This window comes from Triplophysa rosa, linkage group LG5 (genome assembly GCF_024868665.1).
Source record: "Triplophysa rosa linkage group LG5, Trosa_1v2, whole genome shotgun sequence".
In the NCBI taxonomy this organism is placed as follows: Eukaryota; Metazoa; Chordata; class Actinopteri; order Cypriniformes; family Nemacheilidae; genus Triplophysa; species Triplophysa rosa.
In genome coordinates this window covers 18403236-18428637 of record NC_079894.1, presented here as the reverse complement: position 1 = coordinate 18428637, position 25402 = coordinate 18403236, and the positions used below count along the sequence as shown (strand labels likewise).

The 25402-nt window shown below is 38.9% G+C and overlaps 2 protein-coding genes across 4 annotated transcripts in view; both read right to left on the bottom strand.

The window, feature by feature from the left end:
- The window catches only part of carmil3 (capping protein regulator and myosin 1 linker 3), a 54607-nt gene extending 42830 nt beyond the window's left edge, over positions 1-11777 (bottom strand). For all 3 annotated transcript variants that reach the window (XM_057334383.1, XM_057334384.1, XM_057334385.1), the window contains exons 1-6: positions 11648-11777; positions 9769-9863; positions 2709-2759; positions 2547-2606; positions 2308-2429; positions 1015-1109 (exon numbers count right to left, since the gene is read on the bottom strand). In XM_057334383.1, coding sequence (XP_057190366.1) covers positions 1015-1109; positions 2308-2429; positions 2547-2606; positions 2709-2759; positions 9769-9863; positions 11648-11705 — 481 coding nt within the window. In that variant the 5' untranslated portion in view covers positions 11706-11777. The remainder of the gene's footprint in view (positions 1-1014; positions 1110-2307; positions 2430-2546; positions 2607-2708; positions 2760-9768; positions 9864-11647) is intronic.
- A 7892-nt stretch (positions 11778-19669) lies between these two features.
- On the bottom strand, positions 19670-23842 carry LOC130554850 (tripartite motif-containing protein 16). Its single transcript, XM_057334720.1, has 6 exons — positions 23486-23842; positions 23312-23407; positions 22981-23223; positions 22721-22880; positions 21371-21430; positions 19670-21263 (listed from the first exon to the last, which is right to left on the bottom strand). Exons 1-6 carry the CDS (start codon positions 23822-23824, stop codon positions 20731-20733), a joined length of 1431 nt encoding a protein of 476 aa, XP_057190703.1. The 5' UTR covers positions 23825-23842; the 3' UTR covers positions 19670-20730.
- Positions 23843-25402: the final 1560 nt, after the last annotated feature.

Below are 25402 nucleotides of genomic sequence, written 5' to 3'. Positions count from 1 at the left end.
TACTGAAGGGCAGTGAGCAGTCTGCCTAGACTTCACTGGGTTCACTGTTTATCATCGCTCATTATTAATTTAACTTTTGTTACTCCTACTTGATCTTTATTAAATAATCTATTCTGATTTTTCACTGTCTGCAGCTTCAACCGCTGCAGTGCAACACGTGGCACAATTTTATATGATTTGTCAAACTGACAAAGCGCTGTATTGAAAACAAACTCAGTAGATGGTACAAATTAACCACCTACTGTTTAATAGTACATTTGCAGCATATTTTATACTTAGACAGCAGGGTAAGAGGAGAAAAGATCAACATCTAGAGAGATTAATATTTAGTGCACAGTGAAAAAATGATGAGGTTGTGTCATGGTCCTGCCTCTTCTTGTCATGATTTTTGAGTCTTTTGGCAGGATCATGACAGACCCACGTGTTCAATGTGGAGAGGAGCATGGCTTTGTTTTGACGTGCCATGCATTCTCTCCGGTGTCTCGTCTCTTGGCCCTGCCCCCTTGTTTCTCTGTTAGCATCTCATTAGTGTTTCATTCCCCTCACCTGCCCCGTGTTATCTTCCCGTTAGTTTCCCTTAGTGTTTGATTCCCATCACCTGCCCGTCACCCCCATTTGTCATTATTCCCTAGTTAGTGTTCTCCATATAAACTCCCTTGTTTCACTATCCCTTGTCGATTCATTGTTTGCCTTTCTCGTGTACTCGCTTGAGTACCTGCGTCGTGTCATTTTGTGGATTACCCTGTTCCTGTTTAACTTGTTCCTGTTTGCCGTTCCCCAGTCGTGTTTTGGACTTATTATTTGATTCTTAAATATTGTTTGTTTTGTCCCCCTTGTGGGAAGTTTTAGTTTGTATTCTTGTTTTGTTATTCGTGTTTTCCCCATCGTGGGTTTTTATTTATATTTAATAAAAGTATTTTTTGTTTAACCCTTTAATAACTGCCTGGGTTCTGCCTCACCAAACCTGACAGGTTGTGCATGCGTGAACCATATACGTGCAGTTGTGTCTCTCACCGCATGCCCTTTGGGTCTCCAACGAACTCTCTGAGCTTGGAGAGAATTTCCGACTTCCGTCGGTAACGTCTCCATCTGCATGGAAGATAGAAGGACTGAGAGAAAGAGAGAGGATTTGTCAGAATCAGTATTTCAGTTATTCTGACCCAGCATGTGAACACCTGGCCAAAGAGCTGAAACAGAAAAACGAGCTGGAGAGTTGAGAAGCGGCACGCAGAAAGTGTGCGATTATGCATTGCGTTAATCTCTTTCCTGTCTGAATATGAGAAAATCTCTCAATTAACTGCTCAGCAGTACCTCACACCCCTGCTGGTCCAGCAGATACTGCGTCCTATAGACAGTATTATTGATTCCTCTGCATAAAATAAATTACATTAGCACTATACAATACTGTGCAAAGATTACCGATTTTAGATTTCTATCTTTGTGTTGCAAATACTGCAGCAGGTCTATTCTCAGCTACAGACAAACCCACCACATTGTTCACTGGCCACTTTCAGAATGATCACATCTATAGTTTATATTTTTAATACATTAAATTTTATGTTGTATGAAGAGCCATCCAGCCATTTGTTGGTTATTATTGCTTCTGGTTTGTTTATTTTAATTCGCAGAAATCCTAAAAAGTATGCTGTCAGTCAAAAACTGTGTGCTTTTTTGGCGCATCTATAACGCATGTTTATTTGACTTCTTTAAAATAGTAGAAAACATATGCATAGACTGATATTTTTTGGTGTCTAGACTCTTTTAACAGGGGTTTAGGAAAATATAAACAGATGGTTCAATTTATAGGTAAATACATTCTCTAAGAGTTTATATTTCAAGTTTTTACTAAAAAAGTCACACTGGCAACACTGGATTTGCCTATATATGAAATTCTCATTACAAGGTTTGTTTACATTTTACACTATTTTTGTACAACAGAAAACAACAATTTTTTCAGAACCTGCAGGACCCTTTTTACACTGTCTCTATTATTGTGGTATAATCCATTTTAGAAAACCTAAGCTTTCGAAGGCATGCAATTCTTTCCAGAAACATATTTGCTATGCTAGTTAAAAGTCTCTTCAGATCCTGATAGCAATCACTAAGTGATCTAAATACTGTATACTTATAAATATATTCTGTGGAATGTGCAGGTCAGGACTCTAAAATGTTCATCCAATCATTGCATTCAGTCCGAATTTACCAACAAACGGTTCCCTCTCATCTAAGTGGGTGATTCTTGAATAAACTTCAAATGTGAACCAGACGTTTTGCTCTTTGGTCAAACATCTGTATCATCAAACTTACGTGTAGATGGAGTTGTTAAAGATCCGAGAGAGAGCAAAGTTGATGTGGCCAATCAGCTGATCCAGGTGGTCATTAGACTGCAGCCTCAGGGAGTACGTGGACTTGTCTGTTTCTATGACAACCTGTAAAGGAAAGAACATGCTTTAGTGAAGCAAAACTATGGAGAGCCAGGCAAAACCGAGTGAGGCATTCTGGCCACAAAAATTCAAATAATGGAGCTCTACTGATGCCACTGGTACCTGATTATCTGGGTGGGTGTTCATTGCTCGAATCTCCAGAAAGTTGAAGGTTTGTTCCACCTGAGGAGAAAATTAGTATTATGCTACATAAGTCAAGCTTAATGAGATTACTGCAGTGATTTGAGACGGAACAGCCAGGTGGTGTGTAATTGCCTACCGTACCTTGGTTGGTATCTTGGGGGACATGAGGTACAGCCGCCATGTTGCCAGAGCCTGAGAGACAAAAAAGGGGCCAATTCACAGTAAATAAAGTGCAAAATTAAGGCACATTACACACATAGGCAATTCTCATTTTGTTTCAGTCCCTTACAAATTTGTGATTATGGGATGTTTTATGAAGCAGCTGCTGCAGTAAACTTTCAGTGCTTATTTCACTATGATTCCTTACCTCAAAAAAGGTCAAAATATTAAAGGTGTAGCTCACCCAAAATAGAAACGTTTGTCATCATATATTCACCTTCATGATGTTGCAATTCTGTTTTACTGTGCAAGACAAGATATTGAGGAAGACAGATGCTACAAAAGTCCTTTTAAGGAAAGTCTCCACACTTACAGTAGTGGCCATGTTTGTTCTCAACGACAAAGAAAATCTTATTGGTCTTGCTGGAACAGTCTGATAACAAAGTTTTAAATTACAAACTTAAAAAGGTTTCATAAAAATAAAAAATTGCAATAATACCACATATTCTATCTTCCTTTTCATGATTACACCTCTACCTCTGTTTCTACTATCTATATGTATGTAAATCTGCATTGCAACAATTTAAATTGGTAAAAAAATACATTGTAATTGAAATTGAAATATTTCCCTTCGGACAGCTATTTCAGTCACATAAGACCAAGTCCTACATACTTGAATGGGAAAGGATATATTTCTCTTAAACGGCTGTCTAAGGTCACAAGACAACATACAAGTAGTACGGACCAAAAATTAAACCTGGTACCATAGAAAGGATCACTTTTTGTGTCCTCTTTAAGATTCCTCCAGCATTTATCACCTATAACAGAAATGATGGTGTAGCTGTCTTTTCAAACAAACCAAAAAGCACAGTAGACATTATATAACTCCTAAAGCATAAAAAGAGGAAGTTTGGGTGACTATTTCTTCTTCTGACCTGCTGGCAAATCGACACTCTTCACTCTCAAAACCCAGCATGACTAGTTTCTTGTTTGCTGACGTGTCCGTTACATAACACAAATGGATTCATAAGAGCGGTAAGAAAGGAGCTTTTGAAATAATGACTCATTATTGACTGCTATTACAAAGTTCTGGGGCGACTATTTACACATTGTGCTTTTACAAGTGTTGTTGTTTGTGGACTGTTTGTGAAGCAAGACACAGAGAGAAGCAGAGAATGTGATGTCTGGGGATTATACGTAGAAACATGAAAGTAATACAGTGCTATATTTTTAGGGCGAGTAAGAAAAGGAGGAGGAAAAGAAGGGTGTAAGAAATAGCACAGTCAGGTCTGGAGAACCTCTTAATCTTATTCATAATTTAAGATCTTTATTAGCATACTTCTATTAGACTTCATCCTCTCTTCTGCAGTCAGCCCCTTCAAAGCACCTTCAAAACATCCCTACATATTTTTCACCGTCTCAACATCTCCCGCTCCATCTCTCTGCTCTCCTTTCTCCGACGTTCTCGTCCTGTTCTACTTTCTTGTCTAATCCACTATGTATCCACTCAAATTCGCTCTTTTCCTTCATCTTATCTCAAACTTTCATTTCGTTCTCCATTTTCGTTCATTTGCGGCCTCCAAGCTTTGCAGCACCCCCACCCCTGGCTGCCACCTAGCCCCCCTGCTTTCTTATTCTCTTCACTTATTTCATTCTTTTTCTGCCCTGTCGGTTTCGATTCCTCTAGGTCTCCTCCAATGTATTACTAATGGCACCCCACCGAGACGAAAGAGAAAGCTGGAGATCCCAGATTTTCGCTTAATAAAGACTTCATGCGGGCCTCCCTTGCCTATTCTTCAGCATAAAAGTTTTGGCGTTTCAAAGAAAAGAAAGTTACAGATGCTTTGTCCTCGCAAATGATACACAGAGGCCGGTTTCAGTGCCTGTTAGCCAGATCGCATCTTCATAAAAACTCATATAAATACGTTTCTCAAGACAGATGATGCAAGTGCGAGCAGAATGAAAGAGGAAGGAAAAGTCGGGTTGCGCATTAAAAAGCGTCGTCTGCTCATCAAAGGTTTTGCTATCAAAGAAAGCAGACACAAAAGATCAGCATGTAAACAGCCACATTAATAATTAAACCCCACTGGTGTGCTTGGACTTGACCGACTTTAGATGAACTGTGCACAGATGGATGAAAGATGGGGTACCCCCCAATTAAAGACAGAACTGAAATAGATCAAAGATCGCCTAACACATTGCATGGGTGGGGACCGTGGCTCATTGCATGCTAATGAATGCGGCAGTTAAACTACGATGCACATTACTCACTCCGCTGTCTAACACAGACGGAATATATCGTCCGGCATATAATGATAGCACCATTAGTATTCATTAATGAATCCCGGCACCATTGATCAAGAATTTTCACGAGGTTAGCTGTGAGGAGACCGACTGCAACGTCCTCAAAGTGAGGGTCAGAGGTCATCCGGTCTGAACAAGACGGCCACCCACCACACCCACTCATTAAAGCCCTTTCATCCAGTTATAACAAACAGCCACTCACAGACAAGGGGGAGAAAGAGAGGGTACGACTTCAGTCCGTGGCTTTCATAGACCATTCAAGCCCTGAGAGATCAGACCTACAACACTTGCTCTAAAAATCACCCGCTACCTCTCACCTCCGACATCAAAGAACCAGAGATACGAGGATATGTGTGAGGGAGGAGAGGTGTGTGTGTGCAGAAGGTTTATATTAATCATAAGATGCCAGGGATCTGACTTGACACTTCAAACGCGACCCATAATTCAAAGGGTTGTTGGGGACACGTCAGCATCGTGCCCAGGAGACTCAAAAAGAGCAGCAGATTGCTCCAAACATGCCTTTGCCTCAACTCACAGACTGTCTGTACACTGGTATCATTGCCTAAGACGGACCCAATTCGCTTGTCAGGCTGTGCGAGGGAAAGGAAGAGCATGTGTCTGCTCCCGCGGCGGGTCTTGCACTGAACTTGAGAGGAATGAAGAGTGAGAAAGGGAGGATAGAAAGAAGGACGGATAAGAGCTAAAATGATGTATGCTTGAGATGTACTGATGATTAAAATCTCGATATCAAAGCTGCTCTGTAACTAAACTAAAAGAAAGAAAGAAAGAAAGAAAGAAAGAAAGAAAGAAAGAAAGAAAGAAAGAAAGAAAGAAAGAAAGAAAGAAAACAAACATTTTCTAATTAGACTATTATTGGTTATAAAACATTTAGGTATAAAAGCTTATGAAACTTATTTATATTCACTTGAATTATCTTCTTTTTTCCCATTTGTTTTTTTATATTGCTTCAAAAATAATTACAACAGCACAGTTAAATGTTACCCCAAACTGTGGTTTGACTACATTGACTTCTTTTCTAGGCATCCTCAAGCACAGCAGGCATAATGACTGTCACAGACGGATGCCTTTAATATAACAGAGCTGAATAGTTACTAAAAAATAAGTAAAATAATCATAATTCATGTGGTTTCAAGTGCCCTTAAAGGAACAATGTGGAGATGTGGAGCATCTAGTGGTGAGGTTGTGAATTGCAACCAACGGCTCACTCCACCCCTACCTTTCGAAGCACTACGGCAACTGACCTAGGACAAACATGTCGCCACATTTTCACTTCTTTCCTGAATGAGATAACGTATTTACAAAACAAGCTTTGTAGAACAGTTTGTCTGATTAGGGCTACTGTAGAAACAACATGAATTCCATGTAAGGGGACCCGTGGTGTATGTAGATAGAAATAGCTCATTCTAAAGTAATAAAAGCATAACGTTTCATTATGTAAGGTATGCAAGACATAGTTATGTAAATTATATTGCATTTCTGTCAATAGATCCTTCAAAAAATGACACACTGGACCTTTAAGTGTGATCTGTTGGCCAAAAAAGGAGAAAATACAAAATAAACAATGAAAGATGCATTTGACTGATAGCATTATTTGTTCATAAAAAAGAAAAACTTGTCACACCATATCGACTTTCTGATAACCTTTATGCCAACTCTCTGTATCGCACTCTCTCTCGCTTTGGATCTTGGCAGCCACATCACCTCTGCCCCGCTGCAGTGACCCCCCCAAAACAGTCATTGCCTCTAAATATCTCTACAGGTTATCCTGGCACTGCTGGCTTCCCTTAGGCACCTTGTATCACATTTCCAATTGTTATTGGCTGGCTCTAGTATCAGGATGCAGCAAGTGTACAACGCTGAGATACTTTTGAGATCATTACCGCAAGCGATACATTCATACTTCTTGTTAGTTCAACAGTTTGAGCTCATTACTGCAAGCGATACATTCATACTTCTTGTTAGTTCAACAGTTTGAGCTCATTACCGCAAGCAATGCATCCATAATTCTTGTTAGATTTAATATTGAAGGATTTTTAACAATATGAACAATATATATCTGAATAAAAATGAGCCATATGCAGCAACAGTCATAAAGTTAATACAATTAACTTAGCAATAGCAATACTGGAACAAATTCACCACTTTTTTTGTAGTATTTCATGCATGGGTCCAAGAGCTATTAGGGGATGCTAGTAGAGGACACCGTTACGAAATTTCTAAAAAACACTGAATTTAAACTTAAGCTGGCTATTTCTGGCAGATAAAAAACAGTTTGACTTGGGCGAGGTCACCTCTCCGCCTCAATGAGCCTGGCAAGCTTGCGTGGTGGTGCGGACAGCTACGGTTCAAGAAAGTCTTCACATCAGTCACCGCGAAGATCACAGCCGGTAATTGGCCTATTATTCTACTGGAGACGGAAAACTGAAGTGACAGGCTGAGGTAAATAATTGAACTGAAATAAAAAGCGACATTCGTGGCTTCAAAACAACCGATTTCCTCTGCTGTCCCCCACCCCCTTCTAGTGTCCCCCTCGCGAGCCTCTCCCTGGTGTGCTCATGTTCACCAAGCCTAGCTTTTATCTTCTCCCCTATTCCAACACCACACCATCTCTCTCTGCTGTGGGGGCCACTAAATATAAGTTTGTGTGTTTATGTACACAAGGCTGTGTGATCTGTAACTGGATGTGTACGAAAGATAGCGTTTTGAGAAAAATATTTTTAAGCACTCTGGCTTGGGGCTTTGTGCTGATGTCTTGCTGAGAGTTCCACACAGCTGTATCGGGGACAGTGATGTGTGTGCATGTGTGTGTGTGTATTTGATGTGCAGATGAGGGAGGGTGTGTTTGTAGGCTGGTAGGCAGTTGGCATGCAACCCCACACACACACACAGACAAAGACCCTTGGGGTAAGAGAGTGAAGAATGACAGACCATGAGTAAAGATTGATTGGGATTGAGTGTGAGTGCGTGTGTGTACGTGCGTGTGTGCGTGTGTTAGTATCTCTGAAATTTCATGTTTACACTGCAAATGCTGCATCATTGATGCATTTAAAAAGCAGCACCATTTACACTATTTGGGTAGTTGACAAATAAACCGTAGGCTACATGTGTCTATGGTGTGACAGCAAAAATGTAGAAAACAAACTGTTAATAATAATATGATTTTACATGATTAATATTTATATTTATAACATAAAATAGCATAAGAGAGATGTATCTTCGTTGTTAGCTTTTTCTACATTTTTAGGGCACATGTACGGTTTATTTGTCAACTACCACAGAGCAATAAATATGCATAGATGTGGTTTACACAAATAAGACCTGCACTTCTGTCAAAACAATCATTACGTTTGTGAATCTGTTTGGTGACACTGTAGCGGCAAAGAAATGACACACCTCCGATTTGTATTGGTCTTCGCACCCAATTTCTACCCATTCACGATCACAAGCACATTAAACTTAAAAACACACTTGACATCAATCTGACAGCAAGTCTGAGCAAAACACAAAATTGTGTGGAACAGAACGATGACAGAAAAAGCAACAAGAACGAGACGAGAGACCGGAGGGGGGAGGGGAGGGCTGAATAAGACACTAATAGATATGGACAGAGTCGAAAAGAGGAAGAGAAACACAAAGGCGGAGAGTCAGAAAAAGACACGGAGGAGAGTGGCGGAAAGGAGTAGAGGTTAAAAACCAGCTTAAATTTCATTTTTGGGTCAACTATGCCTTAAAATAGAAGCAAGAATTGGGTTTGTCTAACTCTGTGTCAACGTCGGTCCATGACACTCACAGGAAATGAGTTTGATACCTCACCTAAGAGAGTGCCACCATCCTGGCTCTCTTTTAGTGTGTGTGTGAATTCAACTTGATCTTGATGATTAATTGTGTTTTTGTGGCTCCAGAACCTGGCATTACAAGTTTCTCTTTCAATGGTCTTCGAGTGACACACACCTCTGTTCTCGCCCATCACATGTAGTCTACATCTCACACACAACCTCCAGAGTCTGTCTCACACTGTCATTGCCACCGACACCGAGGTACAATGGCCACAGTAATACTCACAGCTCAGCAGGGGTCTGCTCTCCAACGTTTTCTATTTGTGTGTGTGTGTGTGTGTGTGTGTGTGTGTGTGTGTGTGTGTGTGCGTGCGTGTGTGTGTGTGTGCGTGCGTGTGTGTGTGTGTGTGTGTGTGTGTACGCACCGTCACACTTACATTGCTTTTATCATTGATTCCATTGCACATTCTCCAAATGGACTTGGCAAAAACAACCCAAGCAGCAGGCAGTAAACACAGCACACCATTACAAAGGAGGAAAGGTTAAGTCTTAGGCTCATTGTTTTTGTTATTGCTGAATATAGAAGCACAGGATAGAGTGGATGCACAAATTTGCCCAACGCTGATGGATTTTTAAGGATGCATACGCAGGGGAACATCAAACATTATAACTGGAGGGGGTGATGTTGAAAAATGACATAAAACAATGACTTTAAGACCAAGCAGGACCCTCTGCTGACCGGTTGCATGCATAGTAGACTGAACAAACATAAGGACCACACACAATAATGCTACTATAACTTGCACCTGCTTAAATCAGTTGGAACTGGGTCAATGTTTCATTGTCTAATTAATATTCATAAGCCAAGCTGAAAATGCTTCCCACCTTCTTTTCAGATGGTGCCTCTGGTTTGAAGGAAGAAGTTAAATATAATGTCTTACCAGAATCCGATCTTCTGACTTGCCACTCTTGTTCTCTACTTTGATAGCTCTCACTAACTTGATTGATGTTTTGTCGATAATTCGTCTGATGCTGTCTGCAAAACAGAAAGACAAGCCATTAACAACCAGAGATTCACTTTTCTTAGACACACAAGCATGCAGGGTTGAAAATGCCTGCATTACTTCCATGTTTCAATTTTAGACATTGTCCAGTTATGTATACAAAATACAAAAAGCAAAGAAATGCACAGAAATTCAAAGCATCTCAAGATGTCCTTCAAAGCAAATGTGTGAAATAAAACAAACATAAATGCTTCACGCTTATACGAACACATACATCTGATCTAATTCCTGCGATATTCAGTTTATACTTTTACTGAGAGAAATGAATGAGAATGAGGAAGACAACAGAGTGAGCACATGAAAGATCAAAGTAAGACAAACACACAGACAGTTAATTCAGACGTAATCAACTTTAATCTGCATAAAACCCGATCACGGAATCCTGGCCTCTCCGACTGACGCTAAGAAGAGCACAGGGACAAACTAGAGCACACGTTTCCATTACAGTGAGTCACAGAGAGATAAATAAATGGGTAAATGGGATAGAGATATGTAAATGTGGACGAAGAGAGAAGAAAGGAGATGAAAAGGAAAAAACAAATGGAGTAGGAGCGAGATGGAGATCAGATGAAAGAAGGGCTGCTGGGATAGAGAAAGAGAGAGACATAGCACACTTGAGAGTTTGCCAAACAATAAAACTCAACTTCTTATTATGGGAATGCAAAGACTGCTGTTTTTGCAGTGCAGCATTTCTATTATAATAAGGGAGTTATATGCACTCAAGATCAAAACTTTATCTTAAAAGTTATGGTTAACTGTAGCTAAATTGGTAAAGCACTGTGTTAGCAGCACAAAGGTTGTGGGTTCAACTCACAGGGAACAAAAAAAGAATGTAGCCTATGCTTTGCATGCACTGTATATCAATTTGTATAAAGCATCTACCAAATGCATAAAAGCAACTGTACGTTAGAAATTACTCGTTTGTAGCAAACTTCAATTATAGTCTATAATGTGGAACTGGATTATTGTCCTTCATGTAGGCTAATGTTAATAAATGAAGTGTGCCATGCGCACTGCTATGGCATGTCATCTAAGTTACCCATCTACACTTTTGTCATTCTAATAAAATGCTCATTTTAAATTGAATGAGCGAGGAAAAGAGAGAGAGAGAGGATGTAGAGAGCGAGCGAGCGAGAGCGAGAGAGTAGCACAGTAGCCTAAATACTGGGTTCGTAATAGGGATTAATTACCAAAGGAAGATAATAACGTGTGAGGGTAATTAACACTGAGAGCGCTCCAAATGTCAAACTGCTAGTGTGCTCACTCAAAGATGATGATGGTGCGCGTGTAGTGCGTATGTGTTCAGCCAGCCCGGTGAGTGAGTGATGTGCATTCTTTCTGCGAACTTGCGTCAGCAGCAATACGTGAATGTGAAAAAAAACAGAAAGTAACTCATATTTTGAGACACGTCAAATGGACACACGCACGCAAACACCGCAGGCAGACGCGCACGCACACAGGAAACCAACTGATCGATCTTCACAGATACGGTCCTTGCAATACAGACGGTGACCATAAACATAAAAAACACCGTAAGCACACACATACAACGCATTATTTCCACACAATAAATCACATTCCGCATATGTATATATTTAAACCTCCACAAATCCGTTATAATATAAAACATTCTGCGCTCGTGTCGATTTCACACCGCTTAAAACGCGTGGCGTAACGCGCGCAACCAATCCCACCGCGCTCGTGCCGAATGTCAGGTAAGAATAGGGAAAAGAACTAGCTGTCGGGTTTTAATCACCTGTCATTTCCCGGCTCACGGTGAGAAAAGCACCCGCAACGGTGTCTTTCGATGCCATGCCGTCCAGCGCCCCTTTCCTCTTCCTTATCCTTATCAAGCAGGAGCAGCTTTAATGCGCGCTCTCTCTCTCGCTCAGCCGATGCCTATAAGCATATCATACTGAAGAGAGCTAGTGAGGGGAGGAGGGCATCCGAGAAAACTGTGCATATATGCAAAGCGATGAATTAACGCAACACAATCCTTTAATCTGAATGACTTACAAATACTCAGAAATGTATGAAATGAATAAATGATAGCTGATACGGACAGTGCATTGTGTAGTAGTATTGTATAGAATAGTGCAGTATAGTGTAGTGTAGTATTTTATAGCATAGCCTAGTATAGTATAGTATCAGAATACTATGATATTCTTAAAATACTCTAAAAACCATGGTACACAAATATAGTTAAAATAATATAATTGATTGTAGTACCTTGAATGACATATAGGCAACGGCTTCTACCATGCCATTGTATTATTGTACAGTAGTAGGACATAGAAAATCTTAGGCTCACATTCAATTGGTTCAGGGGAGTCATGCACCTTGTTAGCAGAGTGAGACAGCTAAGCATCTGCCTCCTGGGGAGGAGTCTCTGACTACCCTTTTTATTCCATACTGTGACTCAGTGTTTATGGGTATTTATAGAGACTAGTGACAGCATGCTTGGCAGAGAGCAAAGCGATTCATACATAATAGGGTGTTTTAAAATCGCTGTCACTTATAAAAGGATGATACAGGCAGCATATGATGCCTGTGATTGGATAGAACTGTAAGTTTGTTCCCAGAGGCAAGTGGCACCATTCTCTCTCTCTGCCTGTATTAATGCCTTTCCTTCCATCTAGGCACTTATCCTGTGTTTTGCTGTGGCATTGCTTGCTCTGTTGAAACTGTGTCTGCCCTACACTTACCCCTAGGCTACTTCTTTAAATGCAAGGGTAGCAGGGGAAGGGCAGGAGATGACTAGCTTTGGTGTTGTCCCTTGTACCTCAAGGGCTCACATATCCACTTAATGAAATCGTGTGTATGAGAGAGAGTAGAGGTATGTGCATTTGTGTATTTTAACAGATAACTCAATGCTATAATGAAAAAAGACTCCAGGCCTGTCATTAGTTGGTACAGGTGTGCTTTATCAGGGTTGGATCTATTCTCTGCAGGAAGGGATATCTCCAGGAGCACAATCGAGCACCCCTGGTGTGCATAGGACTAATGGTGGTATTACCTTTTCGCTTTTGTTGTTCAAACATCTTATTCCAGTGAAGAATGCACCCTGAGGGGGCAATGGCAGAAGAAACGGAGTAAACCATAAAATAAAAGCAGAATATACTGTAGGCAGACAGTGGGTATAGAAATAAAGTATACAGTGTGTGTGATTTAAAAAACAGAGCATGGATGTTGTTAAAGAAGACGTTGGATATATATAATACAACTATTACTTCATGATCAAGAATTCATATAATACAACATTTATATATATATATATATATATATATATATAAAATATATAAGATGTGTGCACATTTAGATCCCGTCCCAGAGGAAAGGAAAATCAAACATGAGATCTCCTTCTCATCTCACATCTTTCTCCTAGATAGACATTAGATCAAGTGAACATCAAATTGAGGCATAAGGTTAAATCTCCTGCTTCTCACATGTTTCTCCTGAGACAAAAAATCTTTCATGTTTGTCTCCACTGAAATTCAGAAGAGATCTCCATAACATCTCAGACTGTGCTCAGATTATTCTCCTTCGCTAAAGACTCTAACATTCTCAGATTTATCTCCTCTACAGTTTCATAAGAGATCTCCATAACATCTCAGACTGTGCTCAGATTATTCTCTTTCGCGAAAGACTCTAACATTCTCAGATTTATCTCCTCTACAGTTTCATAAGAGATCTCCATAACATCTCAGACTGTGCTCAGATTATTCTCTTTCGCGAAAGACTCTAACATTCTCAGATTTATCTCCTCTACAGTTTCATAAGAGATCTCAAACAAAATCCAGACTGTGCTCAGGTTATTCCCTTATCTAGAGACTCTACATTCTCACATGTTCTCCTCTAAAGTTTTCATAAGAGATCTCCTAACATCTCACACTGTGCTCAGATTATTCCCTTAGCTAGAGACTCTAACATTCTCACATTTATCTCCTCTAAAGTTTCATAAGAGATTCCATAACATCTCACACTGTGCTCAGATTATTCTCTTTAGCGTAGAAACTAACATTCTCATATTATCTCCTCTAAAGTTTCAAAGAGATCTCAATAACATCTCACACTGTGCTCAGATTATTCTAGATAGAACTACATTCTCACATTTATCTCCTCTAAAGTTTCAAAGAGATCTCATAACATCTCACACTGTGCTCAGATTATTCCCTTAGTAGAACTAACATTCTCACATTTATCTCCTCTAAAGTTTCAAAGAGATCTCAATAACATCTCACACTGTGCTCAGATTATTCCTTAGTAGAAACTAACATTCTCACATTTATCTCCTCTAAAGTTTCAAAGAGATCTCAGTAACATCTCACACTGTGCTCAGATTATTCTCCTTGCTAAGACTCTAACATTCTCAATTTCTCCTCTAAGTTTCATAAAGATCTCATAACATCTCACACTGTGCTCAGATTATTCTCCTTAGCTAGAACTAACATTCTCACATTTCTCCTCTAAAGTTTCATAAGAGATCTCAATAACATCTCACACTGTGCTCAGATTATTCCCCTTAGCTAGAGACTCTGACATTCTCACATTTATCTCCTCTAAAGTTTCATAAGAGATCTCAATAACATCTCACACTGTGCTCAGATTATTCCCCTTAGCTAGAGACTCTGACATTCTCACATTTATCTCTTCTAAAGTTTCATAAGAGATCTCAATAACACCTCACACTGTGCTCAGATTATTCCCTTTAGCTAGAGACTCTGACATTCTCACATGTATCTCCTCTACAGTTTCATAAGAGATCTCAATAACATCTCACACTGTGCTCAGATTATTCCCCTTAGCTAGAGACTCTGACATTCTCACATTTATCTCCTCTAAAGTTTCATAAGAGATCTCCGTAACATCTCACACTGTGCTTAGACTTTTCTCTTTAGCTTGAAACTCTAACATTCTCAGATTTATCACCTCTAAAGTTTCATAAGAGATCTCAATAACATCTCACACTGTGCTCAGATTATTCCCCTTAGCTAGAGACTCTGACATTCTCACATTTATCTCCTCTAAAGTTTCATAAGAGATCTCAATAACATCTCACACTGTGCTCAGATTATTCCCCTTAGCTAGAGACTCTGACATTCTCACATTTATCTCTTCTAAAGTTTCATAAGAGATCTCAATAACACCTCACACTGTGCTCAGATTATTCCCTTTAGCTAGAGACTCTGACATTCTCACATGTATCTCCTCTACAGTTTCATAAGAGATCTCAATAACATCTCACACTGTGCTCAGATTATTCCCCTTAGCTAGAGACTCTGACATTCTCACATTTATCTCCTCTAAAGTTTCATAAGAGATCTCCGTAACATCTCACACTGTGCTTAGACTTTTCTCTTTAGCTTGAAACTCTAACATTCTCAGATTTATCACCTCTAAAGTTTCTAAAGAGAGTATGTATTAAAAATCAAATTAGTTGGGGATTGAGTCATAAACCATTTAATGTGCCATTCCAACCATACCGGGTTGGCCATTCAGCAAAGAAAGCTATCCTGTTTTTCTTCCTGATAAGCATATGGTACAGTACATTACTATTTCTAACAATAAATAATGTGCCATATGCACTTAAATTGAGATTTCTTATTGTATCAACAAATAAAGAGTAACATTAACCTTATTTCTGCGTATTTTCACTATTAACAGGCTTATTTATTGGCGCACACTTTGTAAAGTTGTTGAACTCTCATAAACTTTAAGAGGAGACAGATGTGAGAATGTTAGTTTCTAGCTAAGGAGAATAATCTGAGCACAGTGTGAGATGTTACTGAGATCTGTTATGAAACTATAGAGGAGATAAATGTGAGAGTGTTTGACTCAGAAGACAAGTGTGAGAAGCATGAGACTCAAGCAAGTCTCTATTTGATGTTAATGTAACCACATTTGTCTTGCAAAAACCTTTGAGATGTTGAAGGTAGATTATGTCATTCATCCACACCATTTCAATCAAGCACAATACATGCATTGACATATGTTAGTTATAGAGTCATAGTTTAGTGTTGATAGATCATATATAGACCTGTGTAAGTGCACGCGTGTGTGTGTGCATATTTTCTAAAGATGATGCAATTCTGACTTGGGAGTACAGACATTTGTTTTGTATTTAACTTCTTATCCATATTAATCTTATTTTTATTATTCTTTACTATTTTCATATATTTAGTTTATAAGTTATATATTATATCATTATATTTTTAACATTACTTTTCATGAATGTTTGTCGAGTTATCTTGGAATTTCATGCTTCAGTATCTGCTTCTCAAAAAGAGCATCAGCCAACTACAGGGGACAGAGGGAACAACTCCAAATCACTTTGCAGCTTTTGTATTTGGTCATTCTTGCAGCTTGGACAGTAATTATTCAGTTAGACTTAATCAGATTGAATTCCTTGTTTGGAATATGCACTGCATATACAATGCTGGGCTTTGAAGATAAATTTAAATGAGTCAGCCTTGATATTCTGAAATGTATAATACGATTTAAAGAGTACATAACTAGGGATTTTTAAGGTCCTACTTTGGTTTATGGAAGTTTATGTACATAGAAGGTGTAAAAACACTATTATTTTGTAATAATTACCTTACTTCTTGACTGACTCTCAAATTATTTGTTCCGCGATTCATCTGTCCTTTCCACTAGCCTAGTCTGATGTGATTGGTCTACCGCGAATGAGGCTCACGAGCTACAGCGGCCGTTTCTCAATTCCAAGAACGCAAAGAATGGACTTGTTTCCTTGCTAGATCGGACTTGGCAAGTTCAGACTTGGGAGTTTGAACCTGTGAGGACGGGAGGACGCAGACCGGTTATATTAGAAATAGAACGGCAGAGTACTTGATGTGTCACTCAGTCAAATACATGCAATCCTATTTCACTTAATAGCCTGTTTATTTTAATGTAGCTTTATGTTTAAACAAAGTCAAATTAAATAATATGACAAAACACAAAACTGCTTCATGTCGTTTTTATTTCAATAATATTAATATGTGATTCTGGCAACATGACTGCTCTGATTTTGTTAAGAATAATATGAAATATGATGCAAAACACAATGCTTTATAAAGTGTAAGAAGTGTGTACAATAGGGAATATAACAAGCTAATAATTAGTTAAATCAAATGTAACATTACTCCAGTAGGAAGCACTCCGGTACAACATTAAAGGACCCATTGCATGAAAGTAAAAAAAATTCTGTGTTTAAGTGCTATAATCGGGTCTCTGGTGCATCTAGCAACCCAGAAAACGTGAAAAACAAGATCCCAGTAACTTTGTTTTGGTAAGCCTTTCTCTGCAAGCATGTGAGAAATCGAGCCGTTGAGTTTTCGCTCCTGATGTGACATAGACGCAGGATCTAATTATAATATTACAGCCCCTTAATCTACACAATTCCACCCACGGCGCTGCCGCCATTGTTGTTTTCACAAGGGACAGCGGTGTACGTGACGCCATATAGCTAAAGTTCGTGGACAACATGCAACATGCAATGTGGACAGAGTCCTAACCTCGGAAGAGACAGGAGTGGATTTATTTGATTTTTTGTGGAAATCCCTCAGAAACCATAAGTAAAAACCTGCTTGTTTGCGTGAATCAGTTCAAGACAGAATGCTTTATCAACCTGGGACAGTAAAAGCAGGATTAGCTTCAAAGTTGTTCCTCAAGAGGGATCGAGACCAATTGAACGAGACAAAGCTGCCGATGTAAGTAATATTTATCAACAGTCTGAATTGACGTACATGTACCGTATATATAGGAGGATAACGTTAGCATACGATAGCGAAGGGAGCGAAGTCAGTCACAGGCTAAATAGAATATTCAAAGCCAGTGTTAAACTTACTCTATATTTATATGTTATTTGGCAAATGAGCACTTGGAGTTTAGCTGTATGTATGTTAATAGATTATGTGTGTTAATATGTTTAGCTGCGGCAAGCTGTTTGTTTTGCTAATGAACAGGGGAGAACACTGCGGTTAGTTTCGTTTTAAACGTCTCAAATCATTCGTTCTTAGCCTGAATAATCTGTCACAGCACTAGTTATGCTCTCACGTTGTGTGTGTAATGTTATAACTTGTCAACGACAAGCGCTAAAATCCACACAATTCCGCTGAGATCTGCAAGTGCGCATTCCGTGGATTTTAGGCAAGCATACACGCACAACGTGAGCGCTGTTTGCTGTGACAGATTTTTTAGTATCCGGACGAATGATTTGAGACGTTAAAAACGATACTAAAAACAGAGGAGTTCAGCATAATTCAGCTAAACCATTGTCATGGCAGTACTACACGTGTGTTGTGTTGACACGCCGGACGGAAGGGGGGTAGGGTTCGCTGTAACTCATTATCATTTAACGAGACATGCACCAAAACGGATTGCTGTGAGCATAAATTTTTTTTTGACGAGGCAAAAAGGGTTTTGTTTACACAGCCATTGAGTGTTTTTAAGCAAAATATGTTCCAGACATTTCATGAAGACCCTAATAAATCATACCAACTTGTTGAAAGTGCTCATACAATGAGTCCTTTAAATCAAAAGTAGAAAGGTGAAACTTAACTTTCCCATCAGTCAAAACAATTTGCCCAGGAACAAATAAGAGATTTATAACACCAAAGATTGCCTGTTAGATATACCCAAAATGAATTAAATCTCATGTTTAACCGCTACAAATACATCAGAGCCAGTCGTGAGATTCAGAAACACTTGCCGAGGTGAGGCTGCGTTGGGCGGACATGAGCGCTGAGTGCCCGGTGATTGCCTGGAGCTCACATCTCATAAATCCTCCCAGCAAATTTTAAAATAGACGCTATCTTTATTAACCAACTGCAGATTTGATCTTTAAATACATACATTCTCTCCTAAACAACTCTTAAACCTACATTTTGTGACAAAATAACCGTAATATAATGAACATTTAGCTTACTGCTCCACTGCAGTTGCTGCGCAATGCCTGTAGGAAAATATAGCATCATAAGTCCACACAAGTCACCTCCCAATGCTTCCTCGATAAAAGGGGCAGATCAAGAACACATCTGGGGATTTTATCCATAGACATATAGCCTATGATTTTAACCGTTCTTGTCTAGATGTGAACTTTGAATTGGAACAGTACTTGGGCTGCAACTGATGACGTTTCACAAGTCCACAAGAACACAAGTACAGACAAGAACGCATATTGAGAAACGGCCAGTGTTTGGGGGAGAAGAGTGAAGTTTTCGCGGGCAGTCCTAGCAAAACGTAGGTGGGGAGGTAAATCCGCAGCGGTTCGTGAATCGGACTAGTGACGACTCGTTTGCGTGATTCAGAGTCGACTCCCTTTTTTCCAAGCCAATAACTTTGTTATTCATTCACCTTCGGATTTATAACTTCGCAGACTGCTTACTTTCAAACACGCCAACATTACACACTGCATGAAATGCATACTATATAATAAAAAATATCCTCTTTAAATGATAGTTTCTATATTTGCAATATTAGTAAAAATTTAAATTTAACACATTTCTCCTAAAATTAAATGATAAAAAAGATATCTGGGGCTGGTTGCAAAAACTACTTAGACTAGTCTTAAAAGTTAGTCATCATTTTTTTAAGCTTGGTATAGACTGATTGCCCTTTGGTTAACCTAGTGAAAAATAAATACACTAAAATATATTTGAAATAAATTTATTTCATGCTAAGTATACTGCAAATCCATTTACATTTTATGTACTTAATGAAAATACACTGCGATTGTATTTGTGGTATACTAAATTGGTATACTTAAAGTCTGCTAAATTGGAACAACTAATTTTGTTAATATACTTTAATTGTGCAGAAATAGTGCTGAAGTCCAACTAAAGAAAAGATACATTTAAGTGTATTTGATTGTGCTAAAGTGGAACTATTGCAAGTATGCTTCAGGTACACTTTAAATTTCTTGCATTGAAGGATTGATTTTATTAAAAAATCATAAAATCTGTTTTAAAAGTGACATTAGAAAACATTTTTTTTAAAACACAGAAATGTGCATTGTGTATAAGTAGTACTCCAAGTAAAGTTTCATTATAATTTTATATCAGTAAGTCATTTCAGTTAAACTATACTTAGTATGAAATATTTACAGGGCAACTACTTGTTCTTAAGTAACTATTCAACTAATTATATGCAGCTGGCACCGGAAGACAAAGCTGATACATAAATGAGACATGTAAGATAATAATCAGCCCTTAATATCCTGAACTAAGATAAATCCCTGTCAGAAACATAGCCTTGTGGTCAGCACATCAACATTGAAGCACAGCAGCACCTCAGGCAGCACAAGTTCGAATCCCAGCTAAAGGTACTTTCCTCTCTCATTCCGGTCTCTCATCCCACGGTCATGTCCAATGAATGTGAAAAACATTGATACTACAATGAGAGATAAATAAGAATCTCAACTAAGTCTCAGATATTTCTCATGTCTCAGTTGTGTCTACTTTTATTTTTCCTAAGGAGTTTAAGGAGAAATGTCTGATAAACTGCTGACACTTAATCAAGAAACACAACTATGTCTCCTTATCTTAAAGCAACCAATGAGCAAAAAACATTCCTGTGGGGTACACGATATCTCCAGGTTTGGTGTTCTTAACCATGAATTCTTAACCAAAAAGATTACATTTAAAATTGATCTAGTGCTGCCACCAAGTGTGTGAATGTGAAAACTGCACCACTCCTTTCAAGCTAGAGCTGTCTATACAAATTTTAAAAATACAAATCTGAAAACAGAATTTATAATCTTATAATCTTAAATTTACAACTGCAATTTACAATTGAAAACGCAAAATCCAGATAAAGGGGATGTTACAGTGTAATTTTTCATTTACACATAAATCTCACGTAAGCACCTTTCCCTGCCAGTCCAAACCCAGGATAGACAGGCTCACTAAACACAGTCTGAGCCTTATAAATAACACTCATGTTGTCCAAAACATTGTAAAACGCTAAAATCCCAGCACTGTGGTCCAAATACACTCCTATTCTGTAGCAACGAGACAATTTTTTAACATTTGTCTCCTTATTGTCATGCCAGAATTTGAATGAAAGCACATCACAACGTAGTCCCCATGATCGTGAGTTTCTCCCAAATAGTGGTCCTCGTTTTCCTTTCCTACAAATTCCTTTGTAAGACACAGCAATGCAGACCCAGCACCCGCCACCATACTCCACCTCCCAATACTGCGGGGACCCTCTGAGGGCCTCATTGCACAAGATCTGTGCTCTGGAGTCAAACCTCTCTTTGTGTTCAGGATAGTCCACAGTCAAATGTGAAGCAGTCACCTTCATGTCCTCATCTGACAAGCGGAGGCTTGTGTGTGCTGTGTTGGTATTAAAAGTGAGCTTTGCTGCATCTGTGGTCAACAGATAGAGAGATGCAATATTAGTACAACAATCATTTGGGGGTTAGCTGCGATCTTTTTAAAATTCAAAAAAGAAAAAATACTGAGAGAAAACATACAGTGTAAAAAGTCCTCTCGTGTCTGAGGTGGTGGATGCGTCACAATTCTAGTGGTTTTCACTGCAATAAAAAATAGAAATTAACGTAATTTTTATATTTGGTGATCTGTCATGATTTGTGACAGACAAGAGCGCTGAACAGACTTTGTAGAAAGGGGCTTTGGAAGTAATACTTACAGCTGCAGAAAAAATTAAGAGACCATTTCAAAATTATTTTAAGTTTTTCTAAATTTACTATTTATATGTGTGTTTAGGTAAAAAAAAATCATTTTTGTTTCCTTCTGTGAACTTACTTTTCATGTGTCTTTCACATTGCTATTGCATGACTTTGTCACTCCTGAGATTTGATTTTGTTGAAATTCAACAGACACTGCACACAATACATCTAGAAATGCTGATTAAATGAAAAATTGGAATGGTTTCCTAAACGGGTCATATGGCGTGAATACGTGTTTTTCTGTGTCTTTGGTGTGTTATAAGTTGCCCATGCATGTATTAGACACGTACAATTGCACAAATTTAAGTGTCGGAACAAAAGATGTATTCTATCTAAAAGCGAATGCTCACCCGGACCTGCCTGAAACGCCTCGTGTGACCACACCTCCACAAATCTACATCAGTTGGTGGTATGAGTTGACTAAGACCGCCCAAATGTATACGCAAGTAAGATGGGCGTACCTGTCAGTACAATTGCTTTGGAACCTGATGTTCCAAATATAGTAAGAGGCGTCACATTTCCGTCACCCACTTACAGTATTCGACCAATCACTACGCACTGGTTAACTGGCCAATCATAGCACACCTCGCTTTTCAGAGTGATGAGCTTTGTTAAAAATCCACATGTTTCAGAGAGGTGGGACAAAGAGGAGATACAAACATGCACGGTATGTGGAAAATACAGCGTTTTTGAACCTTAAATCGTGTATACACATTGCATTACATCTATAACAAACGATAATATTCGCTTCAGCCGTGTCAAATCACATTTACATTTAGTCATTTAGCAGACGCTTTTATCCAAAGCGACTTATAGAGAGTTCAGGGAGCAATAAGCGATATGTCATATAGGAGCAATAATACAATATCCCTTTAATTTTTTCTGCGGCTGTAATATCATATCATTGAACACTGGCCCAGAGTCCTTGCAATCAAATTGGTATATGCTGACAAAAAATACATGTTTTTTAACATAAATTTCTCAAATGGTAGAAAAATCCCTTATTACAGAATTCACGTAGGGTAAATCACATGCATTTTTAACATTGTTATATTTGATTGTCAATTGCACTAAATGATCGTATTAAATTGCCAACTCTATAATAATATTGTGTTTTTATTATAATCTACTAACCTCTTCCAGAGATTGTAATTAAACTCCACCTGCTGTTTATATTTAGCTTTGATATTAGTTCAGTGACTGCTTCAGTGGTACGGTCAAATGAACAGTATGGATGCTGAAGGAGGATGAAAGATTTCTTATAGGCAGCCAAAGAGGGCAAATGCACAGTGTTCTGTAGGGACAGTAAATGCAGTTTGAAGAGTCACTTTTATAAATTTTAAAAGTTTGAAAATTTTATACATAAACCATGCTTTACATACTGCAGATTTTACCTCAAGAAACCTGACATCATTGTTTGAACGAGAGAGCAGCTCCAGGTGTTGTAGTTTAGCATCTACATCCTTCAGATTATTGATCTCCTGCTGCAATGCCTCTATGAATTCTTCCGCTTGTTTTTCCGCAGCCTCCGCCTGACCTTCAATCAACTTTGTCACTTTGCTCTGAATGTCCTTCATAGACTGGATCAACTCAGTAAAGCTTTTCTCATTCTTCTGCAGCGCATCCTGGACTGAGGTCTGCAAAAGAAGCGAGAGCATAATGGATGGCCTAAAATGAACGACCAAACCTATATCATGCCAGAAAAAAAGATGGAAGGTTTCTAACCCTGAAAACCTCAACAGCTCCTCTCAGCTCCTGCATGTCTTTCTCCATTGCTTTCATTATGTCAGTGGTGTCGCTCTGCAACCCTATCAACTCGATCTTGAAAAGAAACAGAAGTGCAATCACATGGCAACCTCTTTTGGCAGTATTTTTATATTTTAAATCACATTTTCTGACCTGCTTATTCATCACTTCATTTGCTATTGCAATGACATCATGACCTCTGTGGTTATCAGTAATGCACAGATGACAGATGCACTGCTGGTCTGTACGGCAGTAGACCTCCTGGAGCTTGTCGTGATGAGGGCAGATTTTCTCCTGCAATTCTTCAGTCGCCTCAACTAGTCTGTGCCTCTTTCCAACATGCAGAGTGTTGTGAAGGTCAAGATGAAAATCACAGTATGAAGAAAGACACTCCAGACAGGTCTGTTCTGCTTTGCGCTTCCATCCAGTGCATGCACTACACTCCACATCTGGGGATTCGCTGGAATTAAAAGCTGAAGCTGTTTCCTCCATGATTGTGAATGTGGTACAACGTCTGACTTTGTAAGTTTCGTTTCTTTGAAAAGATGACTGAGGCACAGACAATACGGAATCAAAATTTTGGGTAAGGGTGTGGTTTTAGACAGGAAGCCAGGGGCAAAGCAATGACTCAGAGGACTGCTATTGTCAAAAACTAAGCCCCATATGCCTCCTAAATATTACATATTTACTATACTTTTAATAATATTTTATAATAAACAAGTTACTTTTCAAATGTAATTGAAGAATAAAACAACCTGTTTAAGGCTTTGTGCATCCTGCAATGGGAACTTAAGTTTGAAAATCAATATTTGTTTTGGGAATGTGTCATGTATTCATTAGCAAATTTAGCTTGTTGTTTACTTTATTTTGTTAATTTCATTTGCTGTTTGCTTTAGCAGCACTGGGGCAAATAATATATAAGGTGACAGTATCATAAAATATATGGTACACATAAAACCACCAACATCAATGAAGAGAAGGGACTTGACCCGGTTTATTTAAAATGATTTATGCCATTTTAATTGAATCTAGCCTATGCTAAAGTACTCCACCTAAACATATACACTAAACAAATATACATTTTGCTTTAAAGGGGTGGTGCCACAGTGTTTCATGCATTCTGACTTCTTTACAATGTTAAACGTGCTGGCTTCTCATGCTTGACATGGTCAACTTGTCAAAAAACGAGTTGGACGTATGACGTAGTATTTCTGTGCTCTATACACTCCCTCAGCGTTCGTATAGGTTTCAGAAAGTTTTTTTTTAACATGAAATTCCCTTACAAAACAACTTTTCTTAGTCCCTTATTGGACAATTCTCCGGGAAAAGCATCAACCAGTGAGAGCCAGATGAAAGAGCACGCCCATGGGTCAACCAGGGAGAGAGGAAGAAAGAGCATGTGCACACCTCAACCAGCTGGAGCAAGAGAGAGAACTGCGTTCGCAAAGTTTGTTTGTTCACTGCATTTTGGTGAGGACTGTTATATAAACGGTGGATATAGCGCTGGATTTGCAGATCGTTTGAAACTGATAGATGGAGCTGTCCCAGCGCTTAAAGATGCCGGTCATGAACCGCACACGGTAAGTGAAACTGAGTCATATGTCTGTGTTTTGTTGGCAATCGGTGAGTAAGGTACACAACACAAACTTATAGTGAATCATCAGTTATACAGGGATAGTGCGATGATGTGTGTGTGCTCGTGCTGTAGTTCCGCCCCCCTGCACGCGTTCAGGAGATCATCTGTTTTTCGGAAATAATCTTACAGCTGTATCTGTCTTTTATAAATGATATCAAACTAAAGACTCTTCGAAGATACGAAGTATGCCATACTACTCTAGGTACTCAAGATTAATATGAGACAGGCAGAAACTGCGTGTGTTAAATCCGCTTTAAATCAATAATAATATGTTGAAGAAAGACTGCTTAGACCGATCGATGTATGACCTCAAAATACAGCGCGAGTGTTTGGACTTTACATCACTGCCTCGTTAGTTTTCGAATCACTCTCGCGCTACTTTGATGTCATAAGCAGATCGGTCTGCGCAGCGCTAATGTAACCACTTTGGGCAG

What these genes read in the sequence shown, in the direction of transcription:
- LOC130554850 (XM_057334720.1), bottom strand. Translation starts at nt 23,824, where the DNA reads ATGGAGGAAACAGCTTCAGCTTTTAATTCCAGCGAATCCCCAGATGTG. An exon ending in ATGAAGTGATGAATAAGCAG is followed by an intron (nt 23,408 to 23,485) that starts GTCAGAAAATGT and finishes TTTCTTTTCAAG; the next exon opens with ATCGAGTTGATAGGGTTGCA. An exon ending in AATTACAATCTCTGGAAGAG is followed by an intron (nt 21,431 to 22,720) that starts GTTAGTAGATTA and finishes TTTTTATTGCAG; the next exon opens with TGAAAACCACTAGAATTGTG.